This window comes from Berghia stephanieae, chromosome 7, assembly GCF_034508935.2.
Source record: "Berghia stephanieae isolate SIO BIC M18660-M18661 chromosome 7, UCSD_Bste_1.3, whole genome shotgun sequence".
Lineage (NCBI taxonomy): Eukaryota > Metazoa > Mollusca > Gastropoda > Nudibranchia > Aeolidiidae > Berghia > Berghia stephanieae.
Genome location: NC_088366.1, coordinates 927,965 through 940,975, shown reverse-complemented (window position 1 = coordinate 940,975; position 13,011 = coordinate 927,965). Strand labels below are relative to the sequence as shown.

Below are 13,011 nucleotides of genomic sequence, written 5' to 3'. Positions count from 1 at the left end.
TGGGTTATGGTAGGGTCTCATTTCCATTGCAGTCTCGGTCCTCTGTTATGGGCTGATTTGGTGAGACAGTCTTTCTAATCTCCTTAATGTTTTTATCCTTTTCACGTTCATGTCTTGAGTAACTTAATAGTTTTGCCCAGACCCTTGGCTGGAGACTTCCCTTGAGAGAAATAGTTGAATTCAAGCCTTGATGTTTCTTATCCAAAGCATTGGGCATGTCCTAACATGAGATTTTGTCTATTCTACAGGTAACCTTATCAAACATTACAAGGACCGCCACGATGGGGCAGAGCCACCCTTGAAGGCGTTGGAGGCCTTGGATGGCCTTGATGACCTTGAGGGAGAGGATTCCAATGGGAAGACGTGTGAGGAGGAGGAAGAGGAATATGCCCTGGCCCAGGTGGGTGAAGGTGTTGTTGGATGTTGTATGTACAATCTATGAGTTAGAATCATTTGTACTTTGTGAGGTGACATCTGGGGTAACAGCTAGGGAGGAGGTGACTTTCAATGTCTGCCATCTCACATTTTCATCAATCCTGAGAAAACTGACATTTTTTGTTTATTTATTGTTGTTTTGTGGGGTTTTTTGGCATTTATTTCGTGGTTAATAATAGCGATTTGGCTTGGGATAATGGAGCTACAGTCACATCTTTGTTTCTGTTCTATTGATGAATACAGAAATACAATGAGTGAATTATCTTAGTGGGATCGTGTACTTGTGTCCAGATAAGACTTTTACGTGATCTCAAACTAAGTCCACTGATTGTGTCTTTGGAATTTACATCTGGTTCAAAATAGAACCATTCCCATGTGTTTTACTTTTTCTTTGGGTGATTTTAATTGTAAACATAGGATTTTTTAACTATTCCATTTTCTTCTTTTTCCTCGTGCTGAAATGACTGAAATGTGTCACAATCACTGTAAAACCCTTAAAAAACAAACAAATCAGTAAGTTTGATGTTTTCATTTTAAAATTCGATTCAAATCTCTGTAAAAACATGTAAAAGCAGACTGTAGACATTTGACACAAAAACAAAATAACTCCATAAACAAAATTACATTTGGATTTCCCACAATATTGTTGATATTCCAGAAGATGCAAGAAAATGGTTTGACAGAGAGTTGTGTCATGTTACAAGATTACTACAACAACAACAGTCAGGACCCCATGTCACGTGACCCACACAAAAAACGCAATGTGCTCTTTGACCTTTCCCTGGGCGATGGAACCAGATGTGATCCCAACAACACGTCACCAACATCTTTTGTCCCCAGTGACAACAACAACAACAACAACAACAACAACGCTAATGTCAAAGATTACAGCAACTCATCCGTGTCCAACACAAATCGTAATTCCAGCAATAGCAGCAGCAGTAACAACAACAGCTCTGCTAGAAGTTCCCCGTCCACCAGCAGCAGGAATTCGTCATCAATGCCCACGTTGCCAGGCATTGACGAGACGGTTTTGACGGACACAGTCAGGGAATTCCTGGACAAAAGTCTGCAGCAGTCGCTGGAGGACAGTCAGAGGAAAGCTCTGGAGGAAGGGTCCACTTTTTGGATCACACCGGCCATGGAGAGACACCTCAGACGATTGCCTTACAGCAACAACAACAACAACAACACCACCACCACCAGTCCCAAGACGAGCACCAATCCACCAGGAACATCTTCCACATCATCCACCAATACCAGTCTAGGTCTGCAGTGTGTTCATTGTCATTTAGAGTTTCCGTCCAAGAAGAAATTACAGAAACATTTGAAGGTAACCAAAATTATTGGATGATGAACTTGATATAAGTAATTAATTGATGTAAGGCACTAGGCACTTTTGGTTGTAGTTTTGTGATATTTACCTTATTGATGTCCAATTCTGTACAAAGAAGTTGTAGGCATGTGATATTTACCTTTGTTAATGTCCAATTCTGTACAATGAGACCCATGTACAACATATCAGGCTATAACTGGCACCCAGTTATAACGAATTTTAAAATCCCCGTTGTTTCTAAACCAGGGGCCTTTGAAATTTGCTGTGCTGTGTAGTCGTTTGTAGTGGGTTATCGTTGTGTATTAGTTGATAGAAGCTGTGGACTGTCAAAAGTAATAAACAATCATAACAGCTTTAAGAAAGAACAAAATACCAAACATGGAACGTTTCGGGCTCAAAACCCTTCTTCGGCCAACAACAACAAAACAATAAATACATAAATATATGACTAAAAAACAAATCGTGAATACTTTTCATGTTTGTCATTTTATTCCTTATCCATATCCAGATCCACAAATCGGAGTCGTTACCGTATCCGTGTCATGTGTGTGATGACGTGTCGTTTGCTACACGTGTAGAATGTCTGCAGCACCAGGCCGTGTCACACAAACACGAGTGGCGTGTGCTAGAGGAACACAACAGTATCAGGAACCTGGAAGTGTTTGCCACGAGACTGGACAAGCTGGTCATCAAATCCAACAAGAGGGGAAAGTCTGTGTCAGACGATGGGTGTTTGGATACAACTGCTGGGACGGGATTTGGTACGAGTTCTTATCCTAGTGTGCCTATGTGGTCTAGTCCTATGACTCTCGCTTTCAGATCGGAAGGTTCTGGGTCTGAGCCTGCTCAGCGCATAATTTGGTCCTTGGAAAGGGGTCTTTACTCACATTCTCTCACCTTACTATGGTGTAAAATGAGTACCTGACCGTTAACAGCGTTGTCTCTGTCGGAAAAAATTGTAATTTCGCCTAACAGGCGGCATGTCTTATTCTATATGTTATGTCTTGCTGCTGGCCAGGGACCCCTTGTAAAGCGCTTTGAACACGTTTAGTGGATATTACGCTGTATAAAAGCTCAAGTATTTTTAGTCTTTGTCTTCCTTATATTTTATTTCTGATGTCTCTGTCACTCGATGGCTGAAATGGACGTGTTTTGGTTCTAATGGTAAAGTATTGTATAAGACATGGTTGGAATAACAACAGGTCCTTATTCTGGATTAGTTTGTATTTTTTATCTGTGTGTATCCAATCCTTCTCATGTGTTTTATTCACCACCTACACACCAGTGTGTATCCAATCCTTCTCATGTGTTTTATTCACCACCTACACACCAGTGTGTATCCAATCCTTCTCATGTGTTTTATTCACCACCTACACACCAGTGTGTATCCAATCCTTCTCATGTGTTTTATTCACCACCTACACACCAGTGTGTATCCGATCTTCTGGAGGACTAGATAAACATTTCCCTTTTTAATAATAATAATAATAATAATAATAATAATAATAATAATAATAATAATAATAATAATAATAATAATAATAATAATAATAATAATAATGATAATAATAATAATAATAATAATAATAATGATAATAATAATAATAATAATAATAATAATAATAATAATAATAATAATAATAATAATAATAATAATAATAATAATAATAATAATAATAATAATAATGATAATAATAATAATAATAATAATAATATAATAATAATAATAATAATAATAATAATAATAATAATAATATTAATAATAATAATAATGATAATAATAATAATAATAATAATAATAATAATAAATAATAATAAATAATGATAATAATAATAATAATAATAATAATGATAATAATAATAATAATATATAATAATAATAATAATAATAATAATAATAATAATAATAATAATAATAATAATAATAATGATAATAATAATAATAATATTAATAATAATAATAATAATAATAATAATATGACAACACCATTTTGATTTCAGACGACAAAATAACCAAAGGCTGTGAGGACCAAACAGACGTGGCCTGTGACGTAACTGGTCTTAAAGATGAGAAGAAAGCAGATGACACTGACAACACCACCAGCAACAACAGCAACACCAACAACACGCCAGATGGAGAGGGTGTGTCCATCAAACAGATGAAAGGAGACCAGAGAAGGAAGGTGCATTGTGCCTTGTGTCCGGATGTGTTTGAGTCACGTGATGACTGGAAGGAACACATGAAATCCCACACTGGTATGGATTGGATAGAAGATAAAAAATAAATAAAAATAAAATAAAATTCCCTTTATTCATCCCCAAGGGAAAATTTGTCTTTAGGGACTGGAATAACCCAGGCGTGAACCGCAGTGCAACGCCGCAAAGTAAACTAGGGCGAGGTGACTTGTTTAAGGCCACACAACGCAGCGGCGGGTGATTGAACTTGGTACCTTTCGGGTAGAAAGCAAAGACCGTAGCGCTGAGCCATGCTGCCCCTAACAAGAAATGGAAAGGCTAGAGGTCTCGGGTTCAACTCTTTAAAAAGTTATTATTCTGTCTTGAGGTTTTACATTTTAAAAATTGAGCAATAGCGCAATATCCACTAAACTTGCTCAGAGCACTTTACAAGGGGTCCCTGGTCAACAGCAACTTAACATTTAGGACGGGACATGACGACACCTGTTAGGCGATTTTACAATTTTTATTCGGACAGAGACAACGCTGTTAACAACCAGGTACTCATTTTAATTGTACATCTAGAATTTTTCTACCAACCCATTTTCTTCCTTTTCACTGGCGCTATATGACCTAAAAGTGTTGCAAACGAAAACAAACAATTGCTACCACCTACTGGCTGGCTGATGTGTTAAATAAATAAATAAACAAATCAATATATAAAAATTGACATGTATTTAAAAAAAAAAGACTAATCGAATAATTGTCAATAAATCACAAATGGAAATCTCCTGTAACTCAATGGACTAAAAACCATCTGACATTAAAGCTCATGTTTTGTTTTATTTTCAATTCCAGGAAATCAACCCAACGCCTCGTCACACCAAAGTCTACAACCGACATCTGTAACATCGTCATCATCATCATCGTCTGTGCCAACGACGACAGCCCCAGCAAGCCCATCCCAATCCCATCCAGACCAATCCAAATCCAAACCAGCCGACAGCGAGATGACGGGGGATGACGGGAACGTGGACATGCTTCACAACCTCCTTGGAGTGGAGAGTTCCACCATTGATGAAATCTTCGAGGCCAGAGTGTCGGCAGACGCCATCTTTGACTTAGGTGGAAAAACATCCAAGCCCTAGATGGTCATCTTGAACATGATTAAATCTACGATTCCCATCTATCTTGTGTTCTACCGGAGTGGTAAACTGATGCTTAGCTGCTACAAGCTGTGGACAGTGACAAGAAATAAACAAATATGAACAGCCTCATAAAAGAACAAAATACCAAACGCAGGATGTTTTGAGCTCAAACCCCTTCTTCAGCCAATTCAAACAGACTGGGTTCCTATCTGTCTCCGGACTTTGATTTCACCCAGCTGGAAAATGGAAATCGGGATCTTGTTTGTGTTGAATTATTGATATGAAGTTTTCAAGCAAGTAGAATCCATTGTGATTGGTGAATGAATCCGTTTGAATCCATTGTGATTGGTGAACGAATCCGTTTGAATCCATTGTGATTGGTGAATGAATCTGTTTGTATCTCACACTCTCACTAACAACAAATACCATGTTCCATGTCTCGTTGCTTCCAACCCAAGTGTTCATTGACACATTTATTATATGTGACAATTGACAACGTATTGTTGTATGTTATGATTATAATGTGATGATGTACATATGTGTTGATTGACACACATATTATATATGACAATTGACAAACGCCATGTTGTATGATGTGCTGATTGATTTCATGAACCTGTGAACATTGAAAATGCCGTCCAGTTTATTTCTTATCATTATTTTATCCTTAACGTGATTGGATGGATTGTAATATTTATCAATTATAGTTTGAGATTTATACCACATCTCTCGTTCTCTTTCTCTAACACACAAATATAAACATGAACTCTCTCAATTATTTTAAAACCAACATCATCATCACCATCAGACATTGATGAAGACTTCCAATCCTCCCCTCACCTTGTTGACACAGCCTGGGAGTCTATACATGTGCTTTACACACACACACACACACACACACACACACACACACACACACACACACACAGTGAGTTCTCGTTTTGTGCCTTCAAATAGCCATGTATGTGTTCCATTTTAGACCAAAATGACAGAGTTATACCAAAATAATATTTGTGACGGTGACGATCTGACACGGGTTTTTAGAGGAAGATTCCAGTCCAGTTACATCAACTGTTGCTACAGCTCTCTTGTGAAAACGATTTGTTTGTTTTTACCGGTTTTAGGGCACCAGCGACATTTGTAGTTGTAGGTAATTTCAATTTCAGTATCAGCAAACAGGAAACGATAGGGGAAAAGTATGAAAATTACACATTAGATCTGATGGTCAAATGACCACAAGTAAGTCAGAGAAATCAATGATTCTATTTACCTCGATACCAAATCAGTGGTGAGAGAAACGGTGATTTTCACTCAAAGTCAGTCTGATACTGACAGTTAAATTATGGAAACCGTTCTTACCAAATTGTACTTATTTACAGGTCTATTAACCTAATTTGTGACGACTCGGTGTTGTAATGGAAAGACACTCCCAAACCAACACAGAGTATTGTCCATTATATTACAACAATGTTAAATCGGCCCATAATTGATTTTGGTTGTCAGACCTGCCAATATGCCCACTTGGGTTCGAACCGTTCTACGGTCTGACTGACTGAGTCTTGTTTTGGTTTGGGTGAGATGAAGATGAAAATAAACAAACCCAAATAAATAGTGAAAATTTACATTTGGAAACCGACGTGAAATGGCAGATGATGACGACATATACTTGGATGTCAATTTTTTATATCATTTATACAAGTTGTTATAATTTGGTCTAAAGACAAGACTTATCAACCCTCTCTCTTTCTCTCTCCATATATTTATAGTGTGTTTATGTTTTCAGCTCAAATGTATAAATTGTTAATAATAAAAATATTTATGATTTCCACCGAGTGGTGGGTCTACGGATTTTACAATCCCACAATTCCAGGAATTTGTTTACATTTTCTATTTCCGTTACTTCCAAAACGCTTCCAGTCCTTGAATGACAATGTATTTTTGTAACACGTTTAGTATTTTAGAAACCGTAACATTTCCATTTATACACCGACCATGTATTGAAATACTTTGACATGTCATAACATAACGTTGTTAACATGGAACGTAACAAATACTTTATTTCTTACAATGACTTAGTATTAATAATTTAATGAGTATTAATAATTTAATGTCTAAAAAAAGCAATATCCATGTTTTTTGTCAATTATTTTCATAAGAAAACTGTTTTGTATTGTTTTATTTTTTAAAATACCGTATTTATTTATTTAACATATTTTCTGCTTTCTATTGTTCGAATTGAAAACTGCCTTACAATACTACTATTATTAGTATTATTATTGATTATTATAGACTACAACTACAATGCAAATGTGTTACTCTATGCAATGCTCTAGCATAATACAAATCTAATGTCCGTCCATTTTTAATGATTTCATATCCTAATCAAAGTATTTTTGTATTTCAATCTCCCCATCATTACTAATAAATTATTATTATCATTATCATTATTTTACTTTTTGTAGTGCATTTTACTTTCTACCTTTCAATTTAAATCTATCTTTAATTTTACGACTTTTTGTTGTTTTGTTTCATGTCCATGAATTCCTCCACACGCCCCCCCCCCCCCCCCCCCCCCCCAACCCCCAGCTGTATTGGACTCGTCGTCAAACTGTCTGGTTTGTGTGTGGGGCTGACGACTGGTGGATTCCATTACAACCAACATGTCTACCGTCGCCATTTTGGTTTTCATCTTGTTATCATTTAAACTTTAGATGTGGATGTAGGAATGACGTGACCATGACGTCACGCTGGCAGACAATTGGGGGCGTTTCCCCAGCTTTATTTATTTATTTATGTTTATAATTTATTTATTTTCAAATCTCTTCAAGCATTTTCAAAGATGTAATTTGTAGATTTATTTCCATTGTGCTGTAACTGTAACGATATTATTATTCGATTCTATGTCCCTGGTCATTTTGAGTCCAAATGGAAATGGCACCAACCTGAATTATATTATGGCAGAAGTATTTGCCAACTCCTTAATAACAGTAACAGCGATTCCACTACTTGTAATAGTAATAAGGTACAGAAAGGAGAAAATGAAATACACTACAATGAGTTCATTTTGTGTTTGAATGAAAAAAATACACGAGACACTTTTTTTTCTTTTAATGGACATTTTTGTTTGCTTAAAATTGTCCTTTGCTGAAAAGTTTTGTTTCCAACAAGGAAGAATTTGTATAATTTATTGAAAAGAAAAAAAAATCTTTTCTGTGAGTTATTTATTTATTAAGATTGGGATGTTTTCATCTTCCATTCATTCTGGGTGGGGATCCTGACCTCCCATAGTGGGCAGGGAGGTACATGCTGTGTCTTCTATCCCCCTTACCCGTTTTCCAATTGTTTCCTATCGTTGTCTTGGAATGAGATTACTTAAGTTTTGTCCTGACCCTGGCTGGAATTCCTTGGCTGGGAGGGAAACAGTCGAATGTATAGTTGTAGTTTTGGGAGATGATATTGTTTTTCTTGTAAATCATCTCTGTTATGCATTGTATTATGTTTAGTTTACATATTATATTATATGATTGGTAAACATTTGAGTGTATTCCTCTTAGTTGGGACCTGTGCTTGTGTCTGGACGAGATTTTTAGATGATTTCAAACTAAGTACTTTGATGGTTTGCTCTTGGAATCTACATCTTTTCCCTATTTCAACCAATTCCCCTTTGTCTCACCTTTTCTTTTGTGCTTTAATTGTAATTCTAGAACTTTTTACTATCTCATTTTTCCTTTTTACTGGCGCTGATATGACCTTAATGTGTTGCAAGCGCCGTAAAACCCTTAAAAACAAACAAACAGTTTTAATTTTGATTAGCTTATCCCGGTGTAAGCAACTCATGTCTCTATGCTCAACAATTTCCATTGAAATGTCATCTCCATGATACAATTCAAACAATTCAATGTTTTGGTATTTATTATCATTATCATCATCCATGGTTTTTGTGTATTCATAATTATATAGGAAGAAAAGAAAAAAGGAAAAGAAATATGATTGATAAAATATGGGTACGATGAAATCCTGATGACAGAGCAAACACGGCTGGACCAGAAAGTTGATTTGACTTTCTCATCCATTGTCAATGGGAACACATTTCAAAGATAAAGAATAGACAATTTTGAACCAGCAAGAGGTGTGGACTGTATGTGGATTCCACATATGTGTGGACTGTATGTGGATTCCACGTATGTGTGGATTGCAGTTATAATTTATCAACTTGGAATATTTTTCGCATTTCATACATACATACATAAATGTGTATTTATTTTTTCTTCTTGTGATTGTTGAACTTTTCATTCTGGTGTAGTTGGTAGCTCATCCAAATCTCTGTTCCATTCAATAATATTATATAATTCATCTATTTATTCCCAATGAATTGACTTGAATGTTTATACTTTGATGATTGATAATGTCCTTTTTTACATTTTACAACCTCCATGGCCTAACCATTTCATCTCTAGCTCTTCATCTTTAACCAATTTGTGCCTTCCTAATAGAAATTAGATGCCAAAACCATTTGAGTTGATCTTTCTTATTTCAGTCAAGAAAAAAGTGGGATTTGAATTTGGAACTAATAAACTCAGCTATTACAAACGGTCATTTTGTAACGACAAAACATCCATTAATACCATGGAAATAGTAAACACAAACAATAAGTATAGCTATAAATTGATAGAACACGACTGATAATGAAAAATAAGTAATAGTGTCTATGTTTTATGTTTGTTTTACGGCGCTTGCAACACTTTAAGGTCATATCAGCGCCAGTAAAAAAGAAGAAAATGGGATAGTAAAAAGTTCTAGAATTACAATTAAAGCACCCAAGAAAAGGAAAGACAAAGGGGAATTGGTTCAAATAGGAAACAGGTGTAGATTCCAAGAGCAAACCATCAAAGTACTTAGTTTGAGATCACCTAAAAGTTTCACCCAGACACCAGCACAAGATCCCACTAAGAGGAATACACTCAAATGGTTACAAATCATATGTTAAAAATAAAAAAATAACAATACAAGGAAAAAAATATCATCTCCCAAAACTATAACTATAGATAGAATGCGCTTGGCCAAGGAGTTCACAACATTGCCATCCGGAAGTATAACGGACCAACACACAAACTCGGTGTAACCATGAACGTTTATAGTCTGGTTAATACAGTTTAGTGAGAACAACTCATAAACGCGGATGGCAAAAACAATAACAAAGGCCTGAGTGACGTCATCTGCATACTATCTATACATTCGATAGTGTCTAATTGCATCATTCAAGGTGCATGTACAATACTCAGCCATAGACTGGTGTTCAAGTATTTTCTGCCAGACAAACTCAGCTGCCCAATCAGTGTTAGGTGGACAGAAGGGTCAGTCAAAACTACATCCTGCCTGAAGAGTGGCGATCAATTGTTTCTTAAGTTGAACGCCATAACACCAGGACTTGTTGAGTAAGAAGACAGTCAGTAAGAGTGGAGGAGACATAAGAATGTATGTGAAAAGAAAGTAAAAAAAAAAAACCCACAGAAAGTCATCTAGATCATCAAATTTATTGACTGATTGTGAAAATAAAAACCAATTCAATAAGCCATTCACTCATCCACACTACAGAAGGATTTGGCATCAGTTCCTGGTTTGTTTTCAAACCAAATCCATGGGAAATCCACATCCATCTTCCCAAAGGGGAATTCCATTTTCCCTGGGCAGAAACAAATTAATGACGCAAGCAGCCTTTTATAACCTGTGCAATTTCTATGAAAATCATAGGAATAAATAATAATAATAATACAAAATAAAACAATAAAATCTAAGAACTTTGGTTTGATAACGACTGGACTGTGTTGTAAGAAAAAAATGCCATTCCCCCCTTTGGTAATCAATGATTATGAAAAATAAAACCAAGTCACCCAGTCATGAAAAGGGGAGACAATCTAAAAGGGTCACTAACCCATCGGTGACACACACAACGGTTAATGCTTCACGGTACTTGCCACTCTACATCACTAAAACAGTGCCTTGTAAAAGCAAGAGAGCACCACAAGGACTAGGACGTCGAATATTTGGAGTCTGAAAAATTGTGGAGCTATTTAAAATTCCTAGCATGACCACAACATGACGCCTTACAATACAAGGTAATAGCTATCACAAGAAAGTCAACAGTGAGTCAATCTCTCTCATAAGGAACACTGTTCAACTTGTATTTTTGATTCTGACATTTAACCTTGGTGGCAATCCCTGTGTTACAAGTACCATATCAGGAGAATGATGTCAAACAACTCGTGTGTCCCTATTTGTACTACGTATCAACAACACCTGACTTATTCCTATAGCTATTGCTTCAACCCGATATGATCAAACACACAAGCACAGTCAACATCACAATATTTCCAAATCACTACAAGTGGATTCCACTTTTTAAAATAATCTTCTGACATTAAAATACCAATAGCCAAAGCAGCCCACTTCTGATGACCTCAATCAACCAAGTTCAACATTTGTCAGAAGTGAAAATCACCTGATGGTAATAAATAAAACAATTTAAAATGGGGGCAGGGCCCAGGATTTGTCACCATCGACACTGGATACAAACTATTGCCTTATGGATCTTATTTGATTTATATAAATATATAAGCATTTAACTTATTCACAGTAAACGATAAAATCTGATTGTTTCCGGGTGCCAGTACACCAGTCTTTAAAATGGGAAATTCTCACCCATGTTTCCAGACAGAAACTTATAAGAAAAGTAGACAGAGACAACGACAGATTGCTTTAAATTGACACGGACATTGGATGGGTAGAGGCTGGGACGGCATGGCGTGTGAGTGAATCAATATGTACAGGTGATGACAACAACCCCCTCCCATCCCCAAATCCAGTGTCACCAAGTAGTAAAGCATTTCTTAGAGGTAAATGGACCATTTGATCATCACTCTGAGCTCTCGTCCAATGGGGACACTTTGACTCTGGGGAGTGGAGGCTTTTATAGCATTCTTAGCCATGGTCAGGTTATTTCCCTTGATAAATGCTTGTCTTATTAAAGGAAGACACGGCCAAATAGCTGTATGTATGGATATATATATTGGTTCAAATCCCAAGAGACAAGGTTCCCCCATTAGACTTGACAAGACAAAGTGTCATTTCAATCTCTTATCTAAAAGTTTTTGTCAGCTGTAGCTGCTGTTGTCTTGGATGGATAAAACATTTGTACATCAATGACAGGGATGGAAAATTCATGATGATGATCATCGTCGCCTTCGTGACCGACTTCGACTGTTACTTCGACTCCTGGTCGATCTGTCTCTCCGTCGGCCCCGATCCCTGTCTCTTTCCCTCTCCCTCTCTTTGTTCCTTTCTCTTTCCCGTTCTCTCTCTCGATTTCTTTCCTTTTCTCTCTCTTTCATCCTCTCTTGTCGGGCTGCTTCCTGAAAAAAATGACAACAGAAAAATGATTCCATTACATCAGACAGTGAAAGAAATTGGTGACAGTCACCGATTGTGTCAAGACAGGCTATACTAATAAAATAAGAACAACCAACATATTAACAATAAAGGGCTTGATAATTTCTAAGATGAATTTGGTTAATCTGGTGTTTTAACAATTTATATAATAGTACTTGGGACCCTTGGAGTATCTCAGCACCAAAAAAAATGGACAACAGAACAAATAGGACAGATTCTGGTAACAGACGGCAATGATAAAAATGAAACACAAGGAGAAATAGATCTTTTTTGTTTTTATCAGTTATATGGCGCTTGTGACACATTTAGGTCATATCAGCGCCAGTAAAAGGAAGTATATGGGATAGTAAAAAAAATTAAAGATTTACAACCAAAAAAAAAAAAAAAGGTAAGACAAAGGAGAGGAAAGATGTAGATTCTAAGAGCATATCAATTTGTGTAGTTTATTTGAGATCACCTAAAAGTCTCATC

General features: G+C 36.3%; 2 protein-coding genes across 7 annotated transcripts in view; one reads left to right on the top strand and one right to left on the bottom strand.

Annotated features, from left to right (window-relative positions):
* The window catches only part of LOC144976318 (uncharacterized), a 230,156-nt gene extending 220,553 nt beyond the window's left edge, over window positions 1-9,603 (top strand). For both annotated transcript variants that reach the window (XM_078920520.1, XM_078920521.1), the window contains 5 exons: window positions 249-400; window positions 1,094-1,768; window positions 2,280-2,532; window positions 3,773-4,027; window positions 4,805-9,603. In XM_078920520.1, the coding sequence (XP_078776646.1) occupies window positions 249-400; window positions 1,094-1,768; window positions 2,280-2,532; window positions 3,773-4,027; window positions 4,805-5,094 (1,625 nt within the window). In that variant the 3' untranslated portion in view covers window positions 5,095-9,603. The remainder of the gene's footprint in view (window positions 1-248; window positions 401-1,093; window positions 1,769-2,279; window positions 2,533-3,772; window positions 4,028-4,804) is intronic.
* A 1,009-nt stretch (window positions 9,604-10,612) lies between these two features.
* The window catches only part of LOC144976319 (uncharacterized), a 45,277-nt gene continuing 42,878 nt past the window's right edge, over window positions 10,613-13,011 (bottom strand). For all 5 annotated transcript variants that reach the window (XM_078920522.1, XM_078920525.1, XM_078920523.1 and 2 more), the window contains exon 20: window positions 10,613-12,503. In XM_078920522.1, the coding sequence (XP_078776648.1) occupies window positions 12,324-12,503 (180 nt within the window). In that variant the 3' untranslated portion in view covers window positions 10,613-12,323. The remainder of the gene's footprint in view (window positions 12,504-13,011) is intronic.